The 26,170-nt window shown below is 46.8% G+C and overlaps 1 protein-coding gene across 1 annotated transcript in view; it reads right to left on the reverse strand.

The window, feature by feature from the left end:
* SPON1 (spondin 1) overlaps positions 1-26,170 on the reverse strand; it is a 245,046-nt gene that overhangs the window by 23,411 nt on the left and 195,465 nt on the right. The window contains exon 7 of the mRNA XM_046685570.1: positions 976-1,040. Coding sequence (XP_046541526.1) covers positions 976-1,040 — 65 coding nt within the window. The remainder of the gene's footprint in view (positions 1-975; positions 1,041-26,170) is intronic.

Genomic DNA, 26,170 nt, shown 5'->3' on the forward strand with positions numbered 1-26,170 from the left:
CAAGGCTTGTTCAAGGATTCAGGGTGGCCAGAGTGAGGTGCAGAGGAGGGAGCAGTAAGACACGAGCCCCGAGGAACAGGAGGCAGGGGCTGAAGTGTGTTCTGCTCACAAGGTGAACTGAGGAGTACAGACCTGACCCTGGAAGCTAAGGGAGTCCACAGAGGGATTAAGGAGGGGAGGACACAATCAGGTTTGGATTCTTAAAAAATCACTCTGGTAACAGTGTGGATGAGGGATCAGATGGGGGGACCGTAGGAGAGGGAGGGATTGAAGCAGTCCTGGTGGGAAGAGATGGCGGCTCGAACTAATGGCGGGGGAATGGCCAGGCGAGGACTGATTAGTGATATATGAAGAAGGCCGAATCCACAGGACTTAGTGATGGGTTCCATTTTGGATATGATGAGTTCAAGGCCCGTGTAGGCCATCCACAGAGAGGTGTCCAAGAAACTGATGGATGGATGGATTTATCTCCCTACCTACATACCTGCCTGGGGGAGTGGTAGTTTTGGGAGCCATCATTATACCTCTGGTCACAAAAATGCATGGGAGGATGAAATCCCCAAGAGACAGAGTAGACAGAAAAGACATGGGGGCTGAGAATGGAGCCTGTGGTAAACCTGGCTTCTCACGAGTCAGACGTGCTCAGAGTGAGCGCACCTGGTGCCCTGAGGGGGAGTGTGTGTTTGGCCTGTTGTGGCTGAGATCACGAGTAAACACAAATGGTTAATGTTATGTCTGAGCTGGGTCCTTTGTGATGGTAAAGCCATCAGGAGACCCAAAGACAAAGGCTGCATTCCCGAGAAGATAGGGGCATGGGTGATACTCCCCACGTGGGCAGTGCACTCAGCTGCTCTCCTGTCTGCCAGGTATTGCTCACTTTAATGACATAATTGGCATGCGGCGGCCAGTAGGTAGGTGGCTCCAAGTACGAGGCTGGGACAGGGGCAGGGCAGGCAGGGTCTGTTTGCTACTTACACATTGAGAGGCTGCCAGGCTGGCCACTGAGCTTTGGCTTTGATGACGGTGAGGACCTCATCACTCTGCAAAAAAAGGACCACAGATATTTAGTGAGGAGAGCCGGGCTCATGCAAACAAGAGGGCTTTGACATGCTGACATTGTCCATTCCCACTCCCTTACTGGCTGCTGAGGCTCTACCTGCCCAGGTGTGGAGCCATCCTACCCCAGAGTGGAGGAGCCCTGGAGGCTCAATCCCAGGAGGTGGGGCTGAGTGTCCCATGTGCCTGGTGTGTGCTGGACCCCAAGAGGCCCACTGAGCCACACCTTTGGTTTCCGGCTCAGCCTATCCTTCTCCATTGGAGCCAGGCTCTGACCTGGACCATGATGGATGGTCCATGGATGGCCAGACTTCCATATTGTGTCCAGCCTGGAGGGTGCTCTCTGTCCAGGCACTGATTGGGGCCTGCTGCAGGCCACACTGTGGCAGAAGCTGCAATGAAGCCAACACCTGATTCCGAGGACTCTCACCCCGCGGCCGCTAGTGCTGTCGAGACCCACACACCAGATCAGACTCCCTCGGACGGGGAGGGCAGAAGGAAGCCTGGGCCCACACCCCTTGTGCCACTCACATTATTCTGCTCTATTTTGCTTGGGAGAGTGTGTAGGGCACTTTTAAAGCTTGGGGACCTAAAATAACCTTTTAAGGAAGAATTTGATAATGAACATTTTGAAGGAAAGCATTAAGTCATCATCGTGGGGGAAAATCAGAACTTTGTTGATGGTGCTTAACTTTGAGGTTGCTTTGGGTTTCTATTTTCAATTACACATTGCGGGTGGGGGTGTCACATGCTTTTCAAGGCTGACCGCCTCCGCAGGTCCAGATTCGGCTTTGGCTGAGACTTTTCCCAGAGTGCATTCACCTGGTCCTGGATCTCCCCTTCCCCTGGGCTGGGCCCAGCAGCGCTCAGACACCACCGTCCACTATGCACAGAAAAGCCCAGAGTGTCACCGGCTGGGGGAGCAAGAGCTTTGTTGCTGACTGAACAGGTCTCTGAGTTCCAGGAGGGCGGAGACTTGGTTGGCTGGCTCACAGCTCTGCCCTCATCCTTAGGTCATGCCTGGCAGTGGGTGCCTAGCACATATTTGGGATGGATTGGTAAACTTCTCCTTAGTTGGTGGATACCTTGCCCAGAAAACCCCACAGCCCTGAGGGAGCTGAAAGGAGGTCAGAGGTATCTCTAGGTTCAGGCCTAAAGATTATAAAAGGCCTTCTGGTCTGGAGCGCCTCATCCACAGGCCAGGGAAGGGGTTGGTGGGCGGTGGGCCTTTGAGAGGAAGGAAGCTGGGCCAGATACAGCTTAGCCTGGGAGCCTGCAGATGGTCCTGGGTGGGGTGAAGCGCACAAGTGAGCCCCACAGGGACAAGCCAGCAGACACAACTCCCCCGGGGAAGCTCACAGCCTTTTCCTGAGCTCAGGCTTCCCTGGGGGGTCCCTCTTTTGGTTAGAGGAATGAGTCATTGGATGCATAGACACCCCCACACTCGCTTGTCTGCAGGGAGAGAATTTCCAAGGCCCAGCTGAGCGGTAGACGTTTTGCAGGGTGGATTTGACTATTTGTTTAGAATGTGTCCCTCACTTATTCCCAGTAAGTATCTGGTAGTGACTGAGAGGAGCTGCCTCGCGTGAAGTCACGCGGGAGACCCGACCTGCCCTGTCTTCCGAAGGCCAGTGCTGTGTCTCCCAAGATCTGGATTTCCTGTAGTCAGCTCCCATTCCACGTCCCACACTGAGCTCTTCCTGTAACCCCAGAACCCTGCTCCTCCTCAGGACGCCCCATCTCAGTGAAAGGCATGTCCGCCAGCTGCCTGAACCAGGCACCGGGACATCACCAGCCTTCCTCCATCTCCCCACCTCACAGCGGTCAGGCCCCAAGATCCACGGTGTTCACAGCTGTAATGTCTCTTGAGTTCCCCCACAGTCCCCTTACTGGTCGCTTCATCTCCTGCACCTTCTTGCTTTCCTCCAGTCCACTCTCCCCATTGCTGCAAACCCGACCCTTGCCTGCCTAACCCCTCCAGCGTCTCCCCACAACTTCCATTATGAAGTCTTAATTCCTGACTTTTGCCTGCAAGGCTCTCATCATCTACCTCTAGTCTATTTTCCTCTTTGATTTTTAGTTCCTGAACAATACATGCTTATGGCAGACCAATTTAGCATCACAGAAGCACACAGTGTGAACACTGAGCACATTCCACTGTCGCATCTACCCCGCCTTCCGCCTCCTTCTGCTTCTCCAGAACGTCACGGTTTGGTGCGTCTCCTTCCAGACCTTTTATTATATATATGCAACTAGGTGCGTATGTGTACATCAGATACAGCTTTTCCCCACAAAAATTTCATCACACTGAATATCTAATTCTGCACCATGATTTAAAAATTTTTCCTTACTATCATATTATGGGAAGCTTTCCATGTCAGTAGATACAGCATCATAGATCTCCTTTTGTTGACTTTTAAAGTGTTGGAGAGCTTCAAATTATGGTAAGCCAGGTCAAGACTTATGAAAAAGAAATCCAAGATATGAAATACAAGTAGTGAGATGCTGTCTGATGACAATCCTTGTGCCCTTGAAGAAATACTTTACTAAAAAATAAAATCACTGTGGGTGGAGTTAAGGTGGCCACCAAGTGAGCTGGCCCTGCAGATTCACTCTGCGTTACAATTAAACCTTGGTTTTCAAGGCCCAGCTGATGACACGCTGATTTTTCTTTTGCAGTGTGTAACAACACAATTGTTTGGGCCTCCATGAGTGTTTATTTATGGAGCTGAAATTCTGTCTGTGTTGTTTTAGAGCTGTGGAGGCTCCAAGGATGGTGGGCCCATGTGTGGGGGCATTAGAACCGCTTCTTGATGTCAGTTGTTTCATCTGGTGGTCACACACCATCTGCATGACCAACAGCTTATTGCTCCTTGTTTGTGATCATTTGTGTTATTCAGTGAAATAGAAGAAAGCAGATGTATTCTGGAAAATTTATTTAAAAGCTAAATATTTTTGTTGAAGCATGAAAATCCTCTGGTACAACCTAAGTTCTACAGGATAAAGAGTGTCTGGCTTGTTCATGGCCATACCCAAGCGCTGTCGATGCTCAGTGAACTGTTGAAAAAACAAAGCCACATCATTCTTTTTTGATGTGTGTAGAATACCATAGAATGAATGTTCTCTAATCTATTTAACCAGCATTATTGGTGGATATTTAATTTTTTCCATAAATGGTGCTGTGGTGAACATTTGTGTACGTGTTTACGTACCAAGAGCTCCTGTGTTTTAGATTCCTAGAATGATCAAAAAATAAAGCAAATTAAAAATTTTGGGAGGGCCTACCAAATTGTCTTCTAAATGGCTGTAACAATTTATACTCTAGCAAGAACGCATATGGGCCCATGTCTTCACAACTCTGGACACACTGGATGCATCATTTCAGTACTGATGAATCCAGCAGGCTCAGGAAAGTGGCGTGGTTGAGAAGACAAGCTCTAGAGTCATCTCTCCGTTCGAATCCTGACTGCCCCCTTGACTAGCTCTGTGTCCTCTGGCAGGCCTCCTGACCTCTCCCAGCTTTCTCATCTGTGAAATGGGGTTAAAAAGAGTATCTGCTACATGGTGTTGTTAGGGGGACTAAATGACATAATCCATGTGACGTGCTAATACAGTGGCTGTATTAGCAGAAATATTAGCTACTATTCTTATTCTTATTTACATTCGGGCCAAGCTGGTATTAGAATCGATTTGTACCGCTCGAGTACAGAGAGGGCAGCACACTGTTGCATCTACAAACCCACAAAGCCTCAGGAGAACGTCCCCTCATTGATGCCAAGCTCTGCGTCTCAGGGAGCAGATGATGGGAGGTTTATGTAGCGGGGTGAGCCTGGCATGGGACCACTGGGGTGCCAGGCATTTTACATTCTGGAGAATGAAGGGCATTTTTCAGAGTAAGCGCTCCAAACTTCAGTCTTAAATGAAATGCTGTCTTAACAAGTCTCCAAGGCACAGAAAGATTCTTTCAAGAATCCTTAGAGCCCTTATACTTCTCCCCTAGGACCCTTTTCAAACAAAGTATTTCAGGGCATTCACAGTTCACGCCTCGTTTGGATGATGTTAGCACTTTTCCAGAGATGTAGCAGTTAAAAGAAAATACCCAAAAGAAATGACAGGGCAGTCGTGTCCATCTTCACGGGAATGAGTTCTTTCATTTGCTTTTGGTAAACAGATTGTGAAGATGTTACAGCTGTAATCAGACTTCATAGCTGCTGGTACCAAATGGGAAACGCACAGCCCAAAATAGCCCATGGGCTGAGGTCAGATCTGGAGGAAGGAGGGTTTTGTGGAGTGAAAACAGGTCTGGGACAGGTTGGAGGCGGAAATCACATTGATCGATATCAGGAGATGCCAAGTCTGAGCAGAGCAGAGAGTAAGAATGTGAGAGAGGGGACTGAAGTCTGAACCAACCTTATCCCACACTGCCCTCCCATGCACTCCAGAGCCAGCACTAATGTGGGAGAGCTCTGGGCGTCTCACCCACGCCCACAGCACAAGGCTGTAGTCTGTCACCTCCTCGCGGCCTTGCGCCTCACCTCCAGCTCTATTCCTGCATCTTCCCGGCTCCCGATCTTTCGCCTCCATCTCCCAGTCCTGAACCACAACCTGTTTCCTCATCCTAAGGCCCCCTTTGCTCCTGGTGGCACCGAGGGTGACCTCCCTCCCCACCATAGCACGTCCTGCCCCAGACCTGCCATCTTGGACTCAGCCCAGCCAACTTGCCTCCTCCTTCCAGGAAGAGAAATGGGCTGCAATCCATGATCACAGAGGGAAAGGAACTGAAACAAGTAGCAACAGCAATAATAATAACAGCAGTGATCTATGGTTTTTGTGTGCTAGGCACCTCGCTAATTACCTTATATATAGTAGCTTATATAATCCTTACAGCACATTTGACACTTTTTAATCCTCGGAAGCATATTTATTTGGCCAAATTAGTTACACAGCTAGTCAATGGCAGAGCTGGAGTTCAAACCTCAGGCTGACTCTGGGGACCACACTCGTCACCCTGTGAAGCCAGGCAGAGGGGAGCTGGGAGGGTGGGCTGTGGTGCAGGAGGCCTGGCACTCCTGAAAGGCTGGGCCCCACCCCTTGTCCGTGCTTCTGCTGTCCCTGAGGGTATGTCCTAGCCGACTCTGAGTTGTGACTATGACAGCCATGCTCCGAGGACTATGAGACGGTGTTCACAATACTGGGAACTGCATTTGATGAAGAGAGCCTGGAGCATAGGGTCCGTGAGTTGGAGAGAAATTGTCTGCTACTAAAAAGGGGGCCCCATCGTGAGTTGGAGAGAAACTGTCTGCTACTAAAAAGGGGGCCCCAACAACACTAAATGCGCACAGAGTGATACACACGCACGCGCACAGACATCCCCACCCCAGGGTGCATTTCCCATCGTCAGATGTTTCTTATGAAAACCTTTGGGAATAGCTACCATCTCATTTTGCAGATGAGGAAACTGAGGTTCAGAGAAGTCACGTGACTTGTTGAAAAGCACCCAGGAACCACGACTCCAGCACAGCTATGTCTGACTCCAGAACTCACGCTCTTTCCACTTTCCCTGACTGTTCTTCCTCTCCCGTCTCCCTCTCATCCCTCCCCCCATTTTGCTCGTTTTCAGCAAGAGCATGGCTGCCCTTGGCTGACAGTTTGCTCCAAGGAGCCCTTGCTTTGAGGCATAGGGTCACCTGGCTCCCTCTGGTAGAGACCTCAGTGAGCAGTGCTGGGCCCCATTTTTTCTAACCTTTCCCAGAATTCCCACTTACCACCCACAAAAAATATCAATCCTGATGGTTTCCACATCTGAAGGTAACTTTTTCATTGGTAGGTGAGTGTCCTGGTGATGAGCAGCAGGAAATGAGCCATTTTATGGGGTGATAATGGAGTTATAAGCATCTTTAAAATCAATTGTGCCCAACGGTCCCTCCCATCATTTCAATAGGCTCTGGGTTTATCAGGTCATAAATAAAAACAGCCAGCTCATATTTGGTTGATGTGCACTGTGGCCCTCTGAGGTAGGCAGGTGGATGTTCTCCGTTTCTCAGATGAAGCAACTGAGACTCACCTCTCTCCTCTGAAACTGCTCTGGTCAGAGTCGTCAGTGACCTCTCCACTGCCAATGGTCAGTGCCCAGCTCTTAGCTTCCACGATCCCTCAGCAGCATTGGACACAGCTGGTCACTCCCTCGGCCTTGTAGCACTTTCTACCTGGCTCTGGCACTTGCTGCCTCCTCACTGGCCATCCCTTCTCAGTCTCCTTTGCTGACCCCTCTTCACCTTCCTGCAAACATTGAACTGCACCAGATTCAAGCCTTGGTTCCCTTCTCTTTTCTATCCACACCGCCGTGGTGATTTCATCTTCTTCCATGCCTTAAAATACCAACTACATAAACACTGATGGCTCCTAAATTTTCATCTTCTACCTCAACCTCGCCTCTGAATGCCAGACTTGTTTATATCAATGGTCTAACACTCTCATTTGGATGTCTGATTGATATCTCAAACTCAGCATTTCTGAAACCAAACTCCTGATCTTTCCCTCCCCAAACCTGGCCTCCCTCATTCTTCCCATGCCATCAAACGGCAAAGCCACCCTTTCAGTTTTTCATCCTTGCTGCTTCTTTCTCTCATACTCCACATTCGATCCATACGTGCATCCTGTCAACTCGACTTCTAAAATGTATTTATGAGCCAACCACTTCTGTCACCTGCCCCGCCACCATCCTGGTCCAAGCCACCATCATCACTTGCCTAGATCATTGCAATTGCTTCCTGGCTGGTCTCTCTACCTCCTTCCTCATCCTCCTTCAGGCTCTTCCTCACACTGGGTGAAGTCTTCCAATGGCTTCACAACTCACAGCAAATGGGGTTCTTGCCATGGCCCCCATGGCCCTTCATATCTGCCCTGCCCTCCTGTCACCTCACTAGCTTCATCTCCCACCCGCTCTCCTGGACTCTCCCGCCCACTTGCTTTGTTTCAGTCTTCCTGGCTGAAACTTTTCCTCAAATATGCCAGGCACACTTAGCACTTGCTGTTCCCTGTGCCTGGAACGCTGTCTCCCCAGATATCAGAGAACTCATTCCTCTGCCTCCTCTGGGTGTTTGCTCAAATGTCACCTTCTCAGTGAGGCCTTTGCTGACCCCACCATTCAAAATAGCAATTCCCTACCCCCTCCTTAACCTGGCACAGCCCATCACTTTATCTGATTATCTTTTCTCCATAACATCTGTCACTGTCCGATATTCTGTGTCTTTTGCTTATTTACTTTTTGTCTTCTGTTTCCCACTGCTGGGAAATATGCTCCAGGAGGGCAAGAGTCTATTTTGCTCCCTCAGCGCTGTACTGTCAGTGTTCAGAATTGTGCTTGGAATGTACTCAATCAATATCTGTCGAATGAATGAGAGGCTCTCATGAGGAAGGGCCAGTGTCCTCTGAGCCCGAGCCACCAGCACTCCGTCAGCCTTGGGTGGAGCCAGAGCTGTGTGAAGTGACACTGAGAGACCTGGGTGTTGAGCAGGCGGGCATGGGAAGAGCAGGTGGAGAGCGCCAGCCAGAGAACTCTGCTGGAATGGCCAGGTGGTAGAAGGAGGGGAGGGGCAGGACGCAAGAGCCACAGAAGAGCGGTGGTCAGCACTCACAGGTTCTGAGTATGCTCAAGTGGATACTCCAACAACCTGGGCTGGCCGTTTATAAGTGCCCATAGCACGCCTTGTCCCCTGGGAGCAGCTGCCATCACAAGCCACTGTCTGATCAGCTTTTCCAAAGCCAGAGGAGGTATCTGAAGCCCATTAACAGATCCATGAGAAATGATGTGGTTGCACAGAGGCATTTCAAATTCAATTTCTTTTTATTTCTTTTCAAACACAGCCTGTAATTCCGATGGGAAAATTGCATAATGCCCGTAGATAACCATTTTCTCGTGAGATGGTTTTGTGAAAGCAGCTTGGCATTTCCGAAGTGGAGAGGAGGGCCCATCAGAGCCGCCCAGGGCCTGCCCCACAGCCCTCCTGTTGTGTCCTTCTGGCAGGTGGAGAGCTCTGAGGATGGCATCACCTCATGACCTGAGAGAAAGGGCCATCCTTCTGTGTGCCTGTCTTAGCCACAGACAGCGATTTAGCGCGTCCTCTGGTGATCCAAGTGCCAATCCTGGGTTTAACCTCATTCTCTGGACTTTCTTGGTGTCCTCTATAACGTTCGTGAAAACCGGCCTCTCCTCTGAGTCAAGGGGGGATCGGAAGAGGTCGCTGGGGCATGTCTATCCCTACCATCCTACCAGACCTCCTCCTCACCTTCTACTCTAGAAGAACGTCAGTGCCAGGACCAGAGCAGGGAAGTGAAAAAGGAACCAGGTCAGGTGAGATCCCACCGTCACACAGGAGAGGGCAGTGAAGCAAGGGCTGTCTGCTTTCCCACAGGTGGGGCTGCAAGGAAGCCCAGCTGGAGCCAGAGCCAGGAGGATGGGCCAGGCCAGGTCTAGCTGAAGGTTCCTGTGAGGGCAGTGCCCCAGCGCTGCCCCATGGGAGCATCTGCCTAGTCTTAAAGGCACAGCACTCAACACCCCTCACCCCTCTCCTGTTCCCACTTTCCCTCTGAAGACAGGTCCCCTCTAGTCCCAGAAGCTAGTAGTAGAGTAGGGGCTGGATTATGTCCTCCCTGTGTACCCAACAATGCCTGGCTTGGGGGAAGTATGCAGGAATGATTAGGGGATGAATGATGGATTAATTAATTAAGCAATTAATTGATGACAAGCCAGAGGAAGACTCTGACCATCGCTGCCCTCCCAGGGGGTCTTAGGGCACTTGTGAGCACTCTGGGGCTGGATGCTCTGAAGGGTTTGTGAGCAGATAAGTGCTACGCTCTGGTTCAGGTGCTTAGAGGAGTCTGCCGACTGCTGGGGGACAGTAAGCTGTAGGAGGACAAGGGGGAAACAGGGAGACCAGCATCCGGGCCACAGGGGAACGGGAGAGAGCAATGGCGGGGCTGAGAATGTGTCAGATGCAAGCCATTATTTTAAAGGTAGAAGTAATGGGATCTGCTGATGGATTGGATGTGGGGTGAGAAGTCAAGGATGACTCCAGGGGGAGGTGTCATGCAGGCGGTTGGCTATGTGAGGCTAGAGTTCAAGGGAGAAGTCCAGGTAGGAGATACAAACTTGAAAGTCATCAGCACAGAGGTGGTAGTCAAAGCCACAGGAAGGAGCGCCTGGAAGTGAGTGTCTCAGAGGAGAGGGTGGGGGGCTGGCAAAGAGCCTAAGAAGGAGCAGCCAGAGAGGCAAGGGGCCCCCAGGAAGTGACCCAGGGCCTCTTCAGAGCCCTTGTGCTGCCTCTTCTGTCCCCACTGTCCCCCTGCTGCCCCCACTGTCCTTGCTCACTGCTGCCACCGCTGAGAACACATTTGAAGCAGGTTTAGGAAAACCCAAGGTGAGGCAGGGGAGCCAGAAGCGCAGACAGCTCTTTTTGAGGAGTGAAAGGGGAATTGAGAAAACTGGCAGTAGCAGGAAGGACATGGGATTATTTTCTGAAAGATGAGTGAAATTAGGGCAAGTTTGTATGTGGAAGGGTATAATCCAATACAGAAAGAGAAATTGCTACTGCAGGGGAGAGAGAGGGTGCGCTTGCAGGAGCGGAGGTTCTTGAAAAGATGAGAAGAGGTGAGATCCAGACCCCAGATAGAAGGGTGGCCTTCCAGTCATTGCAAGAGGATGGAAGAGGAGGCAGAGCACAGTAGCTACCAACGCTGGAGGTCATGGGCATTGCTGGGGGCTGATGGCAAGGATTCCTTCATCCAACAAATAATGATTGAGCCCCTACTTTGTGCCAGGCTCCACTCTGGGTGCTGGAGACAGAGCCCTGAACAAAAGAACCACCAATGGATTCCTGTCCTCATGGAGCTTTCCTTCTAGAGCAGGGAGGCGGACATAAACAAATGAGCAGCGTGCCAGACTGCGACTGGCTCTCGGGGAAAACAGTGCAGGGGAGGGCGAAAGGGAGCCCAGGGCCGGATAGGCAGGGAGGTTGCAATGACATAGAGCGATGGAGGAAGCTTCCCTGATAAAGGGACTCAAGTATTATAAGACATGGGTGCGAATGCATATGAAAAGGGCCACGAAAGGACTCTACCAAGAGGAAAATACACCTTACATACTAAGATAAGGTCTTTAAAATGAAAAAAATAACATAACCATATTATAGGAAGTTAGAGAGAGAGAGGCAAAAGAAATATTCATAATCCCACCATCTTTACCCAGCAACTATCATCAATTAGTATATTCATTTCTACATTTGTAGGCCTTTGTCCCATAGTTGAGATCATAGAACGCACGTGCGTGCACACACACACACGTGCACACGTTTTCATTATCCCTACCATTCCTTGCACCATGATAGCTGGATGACTATACAAACCACTCTGTAGCTTGCTTTCTAATTTAATACATTTTAGAGATAATCTGGTTAGGGATAGAGGTCTTTTGATGATGAACCCAAAGACCATATAGCAATATAAAAATATACTTTTATATCTTTTTTTTTTACATTACTGTATGTGTGCTTGTATTTCTATTTGCATAAGTCTCTGCAGGGATACACAAGAACTAGACAAAAATGAGATGCCTCAGGGGAGGGGAACTGAGTGACCAGGGAGCAAAGAAAAGGATGAGACTTTTCAGTGTCTAACCTTACATCGTTTTTGAATTTTGAACCATGTGAATAAATTGCCATTAAAGACAAATGGGAAGAAAAGGCCACTCCAGGGCTGTTTCCCATGGTTTTCTCAGCTGGAGAAAGAGCACTGAAGGCTGTGGAGGGAGCCTGCGAGAGGCCTGCGCTGTGCGTGGAGGGCGCGGGGCAAAGGTCTGCAGGGAGGAGCTCAGATCTAGGGCAGTGGCTAAGCGGTGGGAGAAGGGGCAGAAGCGCCAGTGCAGGGTAGAATGGATAAGACATCTGATGGGTTCTTATTTGAAAACTTTAAAGCCTGTTAAGCTGCGTTAGGCTTTATTATCTTTAAAATAAAAGCAGTTTCAAAAAATAACGAGACTTCATCGGCACACCAAGATCTCCCTCTGCTTCTCTCTTTCCACCTAAGAAGCTTCCAGCCCAGGTATCATCCTGCCAGCCCGTTTTGCTGGGTCCTTAAATGTAACATTTTGCTTCATTGTCTCCCTTCATCCACTGATTTCCATAAAAAGCTTTCAAATTATTAAGTAATGAAGCTCCAAATGACCTGGATGGGTGAGAAGTAAGTGTGCCTTAAAGGTGCTCAGCACTTCAGCATCAAATAAGGTTCTAGAAATGCTGCTTTCTTAAATGGTGCTATATAAATGCAAAGGAACAGCTCAATAAGCTGTAAAAGCTTAACCCTCCTCATTCCTGAGACCCCCATACACTCCTAGAGGTTTGGGGAGTAACTGGGGAGGTGAGAGGAGAAATTGTGTGCTGCTGGCTGACACTCCAGGGGTGTCCCTACTAGGAATTTAAGATCACCACACAGGCTGGCCTCTGCCAGGCGTCCCAGGGGGAACAGAAGCTTCCCTAACTGAAAACTCTCTTCTAGTTATTATTGTGTCATCACAGAGCAGGAGTCAAAGAGGAGTATGGTGGAATAAGGCAGACCGAGGTTCAAATCTTGGCTCTGCCGCTTACATGCTGTGTAAGTTAGAGGAAGGAGCTCATCCTCTCTGAGCGGATGCCTCAATGTGTAACACACATATCTATCGAGCTTCTTCTATGGGTCAGAGACCGTGATGGGCACAGGGCATAAGACAGTGGACAAGGCACAGTCCCTGTTCCTGTGGGGAGTGTCCTCTAGTGGATTGATAATAATAGAGAGGATTGAATGAGACACCTAAGTAAAGGGCCAGGTGAATGGTCAGGGAAGGGGTAGCTATGATTACTTAGTTATATCTGCATCTCTCCACCCCCCTTTTCAGGGTAATCTTCCACTTCTGCCTGACTACCTTCCAGCGGCATCTCCTATGCTATCTGTCCTACCCAGGCCATCTCAAGGCTAATGAGTCCCTTTGCCTGGAATGCCCTTATCCTGTCCTTTCAAGCAACTCTTCCTCTGAAAAGGCTTTTTTTTTTTTTTTTTTAAATAGAAACTGACATATTTAAGGTGTACAACATGATGTTTTGATAGACATATACATAGTAAAATGATTACTACAGTCAAGCTAATTAACACACCCATCTCACATAGTTGCACTTTTTGTGTGTGTGGTAAGAGCACCTGAAATCTACTCTCTTAGCGGGTTTCCAGTATACAAGGCAGTCTTATTAACCACAGTCATCATGCTGTACACTAGATCTGTAGACTTGAGGCCCTCGTAACTCAGTTCCTGCCTCCAGTTTTTCTCTCCCATTCCTCTCTCCAATCCTCCCTGGGGACCTTTCTAAAACATACATTTCACCAGGTCACTCCACTCCTTGAAATTCTTCCTTTGGCTTTAGGGATAAAGTCCAAACTTTGTAGCATGGAACACAAGGCTTTGCTCTTTGGCCTTGCCTGCTTCTCCAGCCTCATATCTCTCCACCTTCCATGTACCCTTGATCCCAGCCACCACCATCCTCATCTTCATCCCCATCACCAAACCAGCTACCAAGTAATGGTTGTGGTCTATGTCCTAGGTATTGAATTGAGCACGTTACATACGTCATCTCCTCTACATACCAATAGTCCTCTAAGGTGGAGTTAATGGATGAGGAAATAGGCTCAGAGAAACCCAACAATTTACTCCCCTGCATGTGGCTAATAAGTAAGGAGCTAGAATCTGAGCCCAGGGTCCTCTGATGTCAAAGCATAATCCTTAGGATTCCTGCCTCTCACTGAACTGCCTGCAGTTCCCTGAACCAGATGTGCTTTGTTCAGGCTTCTGTACCTTTGCATAAACCACCTTCTTCTCCCTGAGGTGTCATTTAACCCTTTCTAGCCTAGATAATGCCTCCTTGTCCTTTAGAATGCAGCACAAGCCTTCAGTTTGGTGCAGCTGCCCCTCCTCTGTGTCCTACGTTGCTGGCTGTCCTACGTTGACCTCAGTCATGGGATCCACCTCACTGAACTGCTGTTACCCTCTTACGAGCGTGTTTCCCACATGCCCCTCCTTCCCTCACTGCGAGCGCCTCAAGGAGGGGAACTATTCATGTGCATGCCCCTCCTCCCCACTGTCTAGCACAGGATTTGGCACAAGGGAGATAATAAATAAATGTTTGTTTAATAAATGAATGAATGAGCAGCAGCTCCTCCAGCCTTGAAATAGGCATCAATTGATCAAAACTTGATTTGCTTATAATGTTCCTGCCAGAAGTGGCTCAGAGCAATAAGGAAAATGAAACCCAGAAAGAATTCTTCTCCGCCAGATCCGTTGCCAGACTGGAGCCAGATGAAAGAGCACATCATTTGTAACTAACTGCTGATCCTCAGTGGTGCAGACGGGAGCTGGACTCTCCGATCATTTTCTGTTATGTTTAATCTTGTCACTTGGCTATTTTGTGATCCAGATAAGGTCCAGTGGCAGATGAAGGGTAACAGAACGTACCATCCCAACATATGCCTTTTTGGTCTAAGGGCTATTTTGAAAAACTGCAGACACAGGAGAAGCTCTGAAAACAGAGTAGAAGTTACCCCTTTTAAGGGAAATTTACATAAGAAAGGGGCCTGTACTAGGTTGAGAGCTGTTACTGGAGATCTCTTCTTCCTCTGGGAGACTTACTTGGCAGGGCAGGGCAAATTTTCTACCACACGTTTCCTCCTCTCACCTTCCTGTGAATTGCCTTCCTCCCCTTTGCAGCCCCAGACCCTTGTCCCTCTCCTTGGCTCAGGATGGTATGCAAGCCTCAATTACCTGGCTGCCTTTTGAGTCTCATATCTTTGTGGGACTCCCGTATGTACGTAACTATAATTGGTTTTTTTCCTCCTATTAATCTGTCTTTTATTATGGGTGTGCAGGGGTGATGGTGGGGATCTCAGCCAAGAACCTAGAAAGGTAGAGGCAAATCATTTTTCCTCCCCTACACAGGGCACCTGGCTTTGGAAATTCTTGAGAGATAAAGAACAGAAGGCAGAAGGGAAAAGGCTATGACAAGTGTCTACATTTCAGGAGTCAGGAGGTAGGAGGGTTGGGGTGTGGAGATGGGAGTGGGAGATGGAAGGGTGGACACAGGACTGGGGGCCTTTCGCCTAGTTTTCACACTCACAAAAGCCTCAGATTAGAGTCTGGCATGATCTCCAGAGTCACAGAGACACACCAAAAGAATTGAATGAAGAAGCTCATCTTACAGCTTTTGACATGGCAGGCTACTGACCAACCCCACCCATGGTAAGGTAAAAATGGATATTCTTGTAATTCTTGTAACTTATCTTGAAATTGGCACAATTTTATTACATTGTATTTTTGTGTTAATGCATTGTCCTAATTTTGTCAATCCTGTTATAGCATTTTCCCTCTACTTTTTAATATGCCAAGAGCAAAAAAAATGGAGGCAACTGGACTTCTGAGAGGCCCTGGTTGTGTTGTAGGATCTGAGTGAGACTTCTGCTCCTTGGGCAGTAGCTTGTTTGATCTTCGGGGATAAGAAAGGGGTGGGTGGTACAATGGTGTGGTGGAGCTGACTTATATGGCTCTTGAGAGTTGACTATATACATCTCTTCTCAACTCTATGTTCAGTGACAGCACATTAGTAGCTTGACATTGGCCATGGTGGGAGTATTTACACCACAGACATTGGCAAACACCACAAATCAGGGCTTTTTCTTTTTCCTGAGGACCAGTTGATAAACATTTACTAACCTATCACTGGTGGTGGGGCAAAAGAGAGCAGCCTTAAGCTGGAGACCAACAGTATCTTTCTGACGTAATGATGGTGAACTTGAAGGAGGGAGGACTCATGACACTCACTTGGTGTCAAGATGGACACCAGTTTCATGGACAGGGCCTATATGTCAACGTTCCCCAAACTGCTGGGGCTTCAGAATCAGTGAAGACTTTTTAAGTCTACTTATGTTCAAGTCCCACCTCAGAGCTACTGAATTAGAACCTCTGGGCTGGACACAGGAATGTGTAGTTTTAATAACTCAAAATCATTCTGGTCAATGGAACAGCTTCTGGGAATCTTTGTTGTGTGTCTCAAGATATTGATGATAGAAGAAGATGATAAGGTACAACATGTGAGGACATAGACTTCCTAAACAGGTTGCCTGTCTCTTCATGTAATGCCTCTGTCACTTGTTACAGCTTGATGAGATCTGAGTTATAATGCTGATGGAGGTAGTGGTGCAGGGCCTGACCAAGGAGGAGATTGTAAAATGTTAAAATGGGAAAAGGTATGGTATGGAAAATTTTTTTGTACTTACATAAAGTTTTACCAGATATACTCCTTTGATTTGGACCTAAACCATTGTATCACCTGCCACTGAGTCCCCAAATGACTTCACAGGGCAATAAAATGTCTTAGGGTGCCCACATGATTCTAGCATTCACAGCATCTGAAAGCGATCCTAGACCCAGTACAAGCTGCTGACTTGGGTTGGAGAAGATGGTGATCCCAGGGCCAAAATCTTCAGCGAGGGCTGGAGTGGCCAGAAGGCTGGTAGGTGGCAGAGACCAGGACAGTGGCTGGTATGGCTGGGTGTGAGGAGCCTCAAAGGAGCACATCCTTCCATAAGATGAGGTGTGAAGAGATGATGGAAATGAAGTGGAGCCTGACCCCTCTTGCTTTGTGTTATGTGGAATGTGAGAGAACAAATATCCTTTCCTTGAGAGGCTGGGGAGGGACACATAGAGACCAGGTTTTTGATAAGGAGGAAGTGGAGGGAGAGCTGTGTGAAGGGGCTGGGGAGGTAGAGGAGATTTGGAGGACACCTTAGGACCACCCAGACATTTCCTACTGCCCCAAAATGTCAGCGAGTCCACCCAGAGTGGGGATCTGGCTTTCTCCACCATGGTCATCCTGCTCCATATTATTGTGTACCAGCTGCATCATTTATCACACTGTATTATAATTTTTTAAAAAATGTGTTTATAGCCTAAGTCCAAATTCCAGGTGTAGTCAAAACAGCCTAGGCCATGAAACAAGACAGGCCTAGGTTTGAATTCTGACTCTTTCCCTTTCTAGCTCTGAGGCCTTGGGCAAGTCTTTTCACCTGTCTGATCATCAGTTTCTTCATGTATAAAATGAGCAGGGTAACTCTACCTACCTTATGGGTTGCAGTGAAGGAAAAAATCAGGTATTGTCTGGAAGCTCCCACTGTATTGTCTGAGATATAGTAGGTTCTCAATCAGGCTTATCCTCCCTCCTTGACTAAATCATCTGTTTCTCCATGGTCTGACACCATTCATGGTTTCATGAAGGTGGAGAAAATATGTTGGTTGAATGAATAAATGAGTTCATTGAAGGAATGAACCAGGTAAGTGGATAAATGAATAAATGAAATAATTAATGAATGCTAATTTGCAGAAAGATACGTTGTTGAGGAAACCCAAGGCACTCTGTTGCGGCTGAAAGGACTTCGCTTTCAATTCTTGTAAGCATTTAGCCCAGGCCAGGTTGTTTGCCCTATTTCAAGGTCAGAGCCATTACTTTGTCCTGACCTTGGCATAATGAGCCATGAAAAGCTTGCAGCTTTTTTCTGTTTTAATTCTCCCATCCATTTAATGGACTATATTTTCTCTGGAAACAGTGGGGTGAACATCACCAAGATAATGGGTAAGAACATTAACATTACCACACTAGCATGATCCAGATATTATTCAATTAAAGTAATAACTTCTAATGCAGGATAAATTGTTTTTATCTTAAGAATCTAATTCAGCCATCAGCTCACCATCATATTCAAATGACAGAAATTACCTTTAAGTCATGGATCTGTAATGTGATGTTGAAATGGATTTCTAATTATATTTTATGGGGCTATATTATAGACGTTTTTAAGGTCGGAGTGTATAGCTTGTCGTGTTTTCATTTTCTATCAGCAGGCAATTTGAAATCCTTTTCAAATATATAATGAAAGAAAGTTAGAAATTTTGGGAACAAAATCACGTCTAAGGAGTGCTTAAAATAGCCTAACAATTCACCTTTGTTAGAATTAAAAAAAAGAGACTATGATTGTTACTTAACTTTAACACTGGCCATCTGAAGACAGAGATGGGGAAGAAAAATTACCTTTCCACAGCTGAATTCAAGAGCTTTGTCACCTAGGATGTTGGCTGAAGCATGTCCAGAGTATAGTCCTCTCCTTTCCTGCCCCAGGACCTTGATTTGGGTAGTGTGTGCAGAGGGGGTCAACCAGAGGAATTGGCTCATACTACCCAAACTCTCAAGACATAGAACACGTGCTCAACAGTGAGAACTGGAAAGTCAAGTGAACTTTATATAAACCCATAAGGGCTGGGCAGCACAGCCTCCACATGTAGGAAAGTCTTTTTGAGAAGGTATAATCTTAACAGAACATTGCCTGGGAAGCCAGAGTTGAAGCAAGGGAGTGTAGCTGAACAGTTTTAATGGACAGGGTCAGGGAGCCATCTTAGTCAAATGCATTTACCTCCAGTATGGGGATAGATCTGCCTTGTAGATCAAAACATCATGTCTGCCAGTCACGGTATCTTCTCTCTTGGAGTACACGGAAGAGCCTGGCAAACTCCTTCTCTTTGACCGCCCTCTTTCTAGAGGCTATGCAGACCACTCGCTTCTACCTACATCTCCTTCCCTCAGCCAGGCTATGATATGATACAAGTAGGTGGCAGTTTTATAACAAACATTTGACTTTAGAGGACACATCCTAGTTGTGATGACTGGAGTAAGTGGCCATCACCCACTTGTAGCCAGACCTCAGGGTCACTTCTGTGCGTGGTTTGACTCAGACCTTCTGCACCGATTCTCCCTCCTTCAACTCTTAGAGGTGCCTGCTCTCCTCATTATGGGGTCCCTCACCATAGCCCAACACCTGCTGTCTACACCTCGCTTAGAGAGAGTGGCTAGAACTAGGGTAGCTTTTCCCTCATAGTCTGAATTTAACTGTCAAAGTTTTCTAGTGAAGGATGAATTCCCTGCTGCTTTTCACTATAGTCGAATGCGACTGCAGCAGGAAGGAACATTGCAATGAGAAAGAAATAGGGAGATTCCATAAAGAAGTGTGTGGAAAAAGAAATCTATATTCTTTCTGGTTCTCCTAAGTGAGCTAGATGAATGGCTTCCAGCAGAGGTGGCAGTGGGTGGGGGATAGGCTGCACCCACCCAGCATGAAAAGACCCGGAAGGCAGGAGAAACTCAGGGGAAGCGCCAGAATTGAGCCCAATTCCTCCTCAGCTAAGACCGTGCCCACTTCCCACCTATCCCACTGAATGCTTTGTTCGCTTTCCACAGCCCAGCAGAATTCAGCCCTCCACTGTTCAGAATTCATGAAACAGACAAGTTATTCTATCCAAATTGTCAACAGACAGAGCTCATTTCAACCTTGCCTGCAACTGGGAAAACAAACTATGACAGAGAAAAGAAATGGATATTTGCAGTTTGCTTTCCTAGGCTGTTCCTAACTTGGTTCTAATCTGCCGTGAGACTGTCACATAGCCTGCCTTGTGGCACTGAGCAGAGCCGATGGATGGAGGAGGCATGGCTCAGGTAACATTTCACAGGTCTCTAGGCAATCCCGTGGCCTCCTTGTCACCAGGGCCAGAAATATATTGGCTGTGAAGGCACGCCTACTGCCTGCATGCTCCTGGAACAAATGCCCCTCTGATTTGGGGCCGACACTTCATTCATTCACCACCCATTTATTAGGTGTCTACTATGCGGACCAGGTGCTGGGAACACAGAAATGATTAAGCCGTGGTTCCTGCCCCCAAGGAGCTCATATTTTATGAGGGGGGCAGACGGAACACATAATGACAAGTCAGGGAGATATTGGCCCCCGGTGCTGGGGCTGCAGTAAGGCGGAGCTATTCATTCTTTCTGGAGTGGCTGAGTTCTCACCAGGTATTTCACAAACTGCTTGACATGGACAGGATGCACACCCTCTGGGGAGGAAGAGAGGACCTGGAAGGGAGGAGGGGTAAGATAGTTGGCTTTCCCGAGTTTCCTACCTTCCATCGCCTTGTAGGGAATGGTTCTGAGAGCCACGAATGTCACGGATGTGACTCACTCAGACTCTGGGGCTATCATCAAACAAAATAGAAGAGGGCATGCCTGCATTTGTTTCAGCACAAATTTTCAGCCGTCGTGTAATGTGGATGTGAAAATCTTATTTTCCATTTCTTGAACACCTAGGCTGGGGGTTCGTAAAATGTAGTGTGAATCAGACTCACCAGGAGAGCTTGTTCAAAGAGATTGCTGGACCGCTCTCCCCAGAGTTTCTGATTCAGTGGGTCTGGGGTGGAGCCTGAGGAGAATCTGCATTTCTAACAAGTTCCCAAGGGAGAGCAACTGACCTAGATAGTACCCGTCACATAGTAAGGGTTCAATAATGATAGTTCTTAATATTTAATATTGGGCCCTGTGCTTCGTGCTTTACATCAACTACCTAACTTAATCCTCACGACAGCACTACACTGCGGGAATTATTATTCTCATCCTGATTTTATACACGAGAAAATGGCGGGAGACTCCGAGATCTCAATATTTTGCCCACAGTGACAGAGCCAATAAGTGGCAGAGATGATATTTAAATGCAAGTCTTTGAGAGGAAAATCCATGGCTTTTCTTTTGTCTGTCATTCTATTCTGCCTCTTCAGTAAAGAAGTGTTTTTCCTTTCTTTTTCTTCTTTTTTTAAAGATAGAAGCTAAAGAGATTCAACTGTAAATAAGTGAAGTCTAGAGTCATAATACCCTATTCCCTTTCAAATATGCCCCCAAATATATTATTAAAATTATCCTCAAGAGCCAGTGGAAAGACCATTTATTTCGTGAAAATAGTTGTGAAAATATGAGAGAGAATGCACTGCCTGAGCCGTGAGCCCAGGAGCCTCCTAAGTCAAGAGCTATCAATTCTTTTTTTTTAAAGTAATGGAACATATTTTGTTAAACAAAAGTATACTCAGATCCTCAATAGATAAAGCAGACAGGAATGGGGCTGTTTTTACGCTTATGAAACAAATGTTGGTGCTGGCTGAAATGACTGAACTGTGAGTATTTGTGGGCAGAAACTGAGGGCTCTCCCCATGGAGCATCCACTCTGATACAAACAAGAGAATTATCCAACCTGCTTCGGAGTGGGAAGCAAAGTGGATCCGTGAGTTTCTCAGAACCAGGCAGGAGGCAGAAGAAATCCCAGTGAACATCCATGACACACACTGCTTTCTCCTAGGAAGGGTTTCACCCACACCCTGGTGAGGTGGGGTTGGTTGGTCAGATAAGGCCAATGCTGTTGGTAGGCCTGCCTCATGGAGTGGTTTTAACACTAATGAGATCTGCTTCATATTTACACTTGATAAACCATTTAGGGAACTATTTAGCTCATTCCTTATCAACTAATTCTTCTGTGGTCTTTTGAACTTCGGAGTAAGATGCCCCATCAGATATTTCTGAGGAGCAGGACCCCCGCCAAGTGAGCCCGACTGATAATTACCATTGCCATTCAATGAGGGATTCAAGTAAGCAACCCCTCCTAATGGGGGGATCTGCACATTGTTTGCTTCTGTCTGGGTGAGTGGCCCGATTTTTATGGGCATGTTCAGAGTACCCAGCTCAGGAGGTGGAGACCCCTGCACTTACAGGGCTGCTTCATAAATCACCCCCAGATACCAACTTCCTCATTTAGAGTTGAATTTCATCCACTACCACCTGCTTCTTTTTGGGCTGTCAAGAGAGATCAAGAAGTAGTTGTCTCCCAATACCCATTCTCCACATTTTCCATTTGGTAATAACTTGTAGTCAGGCATGGCCATGTGACGAATATTTACCCAATGTGATGAAAGAGAAGGGATGTGTATAACTTTAAATCACCTTTGTAAGGAAGCAGTTTGCACTCTGTTTTCATTTCCCCCTTCCCGCTGCTTGGGAAGTGGTACCAACCAGAGCGCCTGTCTCAGACCCAGCTAGGGCAGCCATGTGGAGAGCCTGGTAGGAACAGACCTCCAGCCTTGTGCTGCGTACCTCTGGACTGTTGTGCGTGAGGGAAATAAACTTCTATCTGATTTAAATCACCATATTTTTGGTCTTTTTATTACAACAGGTTAACTTATAACCTATGTGTGGATCAAAGATGACCATCAATTATGACATTTGTCCCATTAAGATGTTCTCCTGTCCCCTTGAATGTGGGAAGCTTTGTCACTACTTTGGCCAATTTCTGGGCCCAGGCCTTGAGAAACTGGCAGCTTCCACTTTCTGTATTCCAAAACACTCTCTTTGGGAACGCTGAGCCATCATATGAGAAGTTTAACTCCCTGAGACTACCATGCTGAAGAGGCCACATGTGGGCACGCCAGTTGACAGTCTTAGCCTTCCACACACTGCTCCAAGGTTCTGACCATATGAATCTCAGACCCTTTAGACCAGCCCATTTGTCAGCTGAATACCACGAGTAACATGGTCAACAGCACTATGAGCAGAAGAAACCACCCAGGTTGTCACATGAGGAGGCAATGTGTGGACCTCCTGTATTGATCTTGTGGCTGTGAAGGGAGCCATTGGCAACACATTAAAAATGGCAGAGTGGAAAGATGTAAGTGTCCTAGTCTCTGATGACATCAGTGAGCCACTGTCCTAACCTTGGAGCCACCTATCTCCGAATTTCTCATTTAGTGAGATGCTAAAAGTCCATATTGTTTAAGCTACTCTTGGTTAAGATTCCTGTGGCTGAAAGCATTCTAAGAAACATTTCCCATACATCCTGACTCTCAGGAGGAGTTTGTTACAGGGGCAGGAGAATTTGGCTGGGCTTGAAACTGTACTCGGACTTCTTTAATAAATTTGCCAGTTGGGAATGGTGCAAGGCTCCAGACACCGTGACTGATTTATCCTGAGCCCTCTGAGGTCCTCCTGGGACTTAATGCCCAGCCTCCAGGGATTCCGGCCTGGTGGCTGACGAAGCAGATGGAATTCCAGGGCACATCACCTCCCCTGCCTTCCCTCCACCTCCCTTCACTTTACCCAGGGCCAGAGAGTAGAGGAGAACCTGGACTCCCTCCCTAACTCTTCGATGGATAACGAAGGCGATTCTTCCAATGGCCTGCTCGAAGCAAGGTTTGTCTGGCTAGGCCCGGGGGCTCTATGGGGAGAGAACTGGAGCTGAGAGTTTCTCCCCTAAGACAACATGGAGGAAAGGGCCAAAATTTAAAGAAGAAAGCAGAACCAAAAACCATGTAGAAAAGTCCAGATCTAAGAAGCCAAACTTTGGAGGTCATCAAACTGATCAGTGCCAGAGGCTGTCTGGGAGCGAGGATTTGGGGCTGGGCAAATGCAGTGAGGGATAGGAAAGCAAATGCAGGTGAATTGGGAAGAGTGTTTGTGTGTTTGTGAGCAGACATAGGGCTAGTGGAATAGCTTAGAATAGCTGCTCGTGTTTGCTGACATCTGGGGCACAGTGCATGGATGCTCTGGCTGGCTCACTTAAGAGAAGCTGAGGGAACACGTGCTCACAGGAAGCCTATTTATGTTCCAAGATGCACCCTAAATGCACCTCGCTCATGAAATCCTTGCTGATCCATCCAATGGATCTGTGCTCCTGCAGGATGTGGCTTATGACCCGATTGCAGCTTCTATTTCAGTTTCTCTTGTGTTACAACCAGTCAGCTATTGGCCATTTCCTTAACTGGACTGAAAGACTTTTGAAGGTAGGAGCTATTCTTAATCTCCCCTCAGTAGCAGGTACCACAGTGCTTTACACATAGAACGTGCTCAATACATATCTTTTGATTATTACTATTGTCTACCTTTTGGCTTATTTTTCTATTGTCACTTATAAACAGATTAGGAATGTTTTTAATAGTGCATTTTTTTTCTAAATGACAGAATAAACACGGAAATCCATTACCAAGGGGCCGAAATTAATCTTAAGCAGAAGAGTTAAGCATATTTAAGGAAAAAAGGGAATAGGAAAACAAGAGGAGGATTCGGAGGCTGAACATTTCTGTCTCAGAGCAGCTCCAGGCAAATGAATGCCCTCTGAAAACTTCATCCGCCTTTTCCTACACAAAGTGCTTTCTGACCATTTCTCTACAGTGTCTCTCTTATTTGAACACAGAGTTTCATTTATTAATCAAACATAATTGGGCCCCGTTTCAAAAGGATGAACAAAGCCTGTTTTGTTGTCCCATTCAAAAGCTGGGTTTAGTCTGGGTCACGGTGTTTGTCAGCGTCTGTTTCCAGGCCCTGAAGGGTTGGATGCTGGAGCAGGACAATTGGGGGCCAGTTGGTCAATTTCCCACTCCCAGGAGCCCTTGAAAGGGGCTCTCCAAGCTCTGAAGGCTGTTTACTGATTATGACTGTAAGGTCTACACCTCCACATCCCACTTGTCCGGAAGAGTCTAGCTGGTCCCTTATCAACTGTGTCATTTCTCACAGCATAAGCTCATCTTCTGATGATCTGTCCACAAACCCAGCTCAGAGATCCGATTACTAGAGCTGGCGTTCTTTCTTCAGAAACCTTCAGTGCCTCCCCATTGCTTATTTGTTGCTTCTGAAAATACTGAGAAAACTATGAGAAATAGATAGCCCACGAGAAATAGATAGCCCACGCAAATATGATTAAGAGCAAAAAAGAAAGGAGACAAATAAACAGCATCAGAAAAAAGAACATTGTAATATCGTCTAATTATTGAGGACAGGCACTGTGCCAAGAACTTTATGTATGTTATCTGCAAGCTCACGGAACCCCTGGGATGGAAGTAACACGACCTCTATTTACAGCAAGAATGATGTCCAGGGGCCGGCCCCGTGGCTGAGTAGTTCAGTTTGCACGCTCTGCTTCGGAGGCCCAGGGTTTGGATCCTGGGCGTGGACATGGCATCGCTCATCAGGCCATGTTGAGGCGGCATCCCATGTGCCACAACTGGAAGGACCACAACTAAAATATACAACTATATTGTATATATACAATATGGGGGGATTTGGGGAGAAAAAGCAGAAAAAAAAAATGATGTCCAAAGTCAAGTGACTTGGTCAACATCACGTAGATAAATTAGTAGTGGAAGCAGGATGAGAATTCAGGTCTGATTCCATAGGTGAAATATAAAAAGAGATTAAGTGGGCCCAGCCCGGTTGCATAGTGGTTAAGCATGTACGCTCTGCTTCGGCAGCCCAGGGTTCGTGAGTTAGGATCCTGGGCGCAGACCTATGCACTGCTCATCAAATCATGCTGTAGCGCCATCCCACATACAAAGCAGAGGAAGACTGGCACAAAAACGTTAGCTCAGGGACAATCTTCCTCAAGCAAAAAGAGGAAGATTGGCAATGGATGTTACTTCAGGGCCAATCTTCCTCACCAAAAAAAAAAAAAAAAAGAAAAGAAAGAGAGAAATTAAGTTACTTATGGGAATACCATGCCTAATTACATTCTAATTGACTAAAAGCCTCAATAAATGGATGATATTTTGTAATAAAAATATAAAATATCCCAAATTAAAGAATGAAGTAGGAAATGGTGTTAAACCAGAAGAGAGAAAGAAATTTAAAAAATTTTCAGCATACCCAAAAAAGTAAGACACACAGACTTAATGAATTCCTTCAAAGTCCTAAGGAACAGATAATTTCCAAGCTATGGTAACTGTATCAAAACACAGAAAAGTCTGGATGCCATCTAATTTATTCTATGTGACAAATCTGATCTTAATGAAGATTATTCCAGGAATGCAGAAAAGAAATCAATAGGAGAAAATCTGTTAACAGTAGATGTTGCAATCCATTTCAATAGATATCAAAAGAGGAATTGATAAAACTTTTAATTTATTTCGAGTAAAATAATTACTACCTTAACTTGGTAAAGATACTTATTTTAAATCATGAACCAATAATGGACTAACACTAAAAGCTTTTCTTTCAAAAATAGGCCCAAAATAAGAATGTCACTACCATTAAAACTTCATATTGCTTGAGGCAAATTGCAAAAGATATAAAGAATAATGAATTTTTGAAAAGAAGAGAAAAGTGTTTACAAAAGCTTTACTGTACACTTGGAACTAAATCAACAA

This window comes from Equus quagga, chromosome 14, assembly GCF_021613505.1.
Source record: "Equus quagga isolate Etosha38 chromosome 14, UCLA_HA_Equagga_1.0, whole genome shotgun sequence".
NCBI lineage: Eukaryota > Metazoa > Chordata > Mammalia > Perissodactyla > Equidae > Equus > Equus quagga.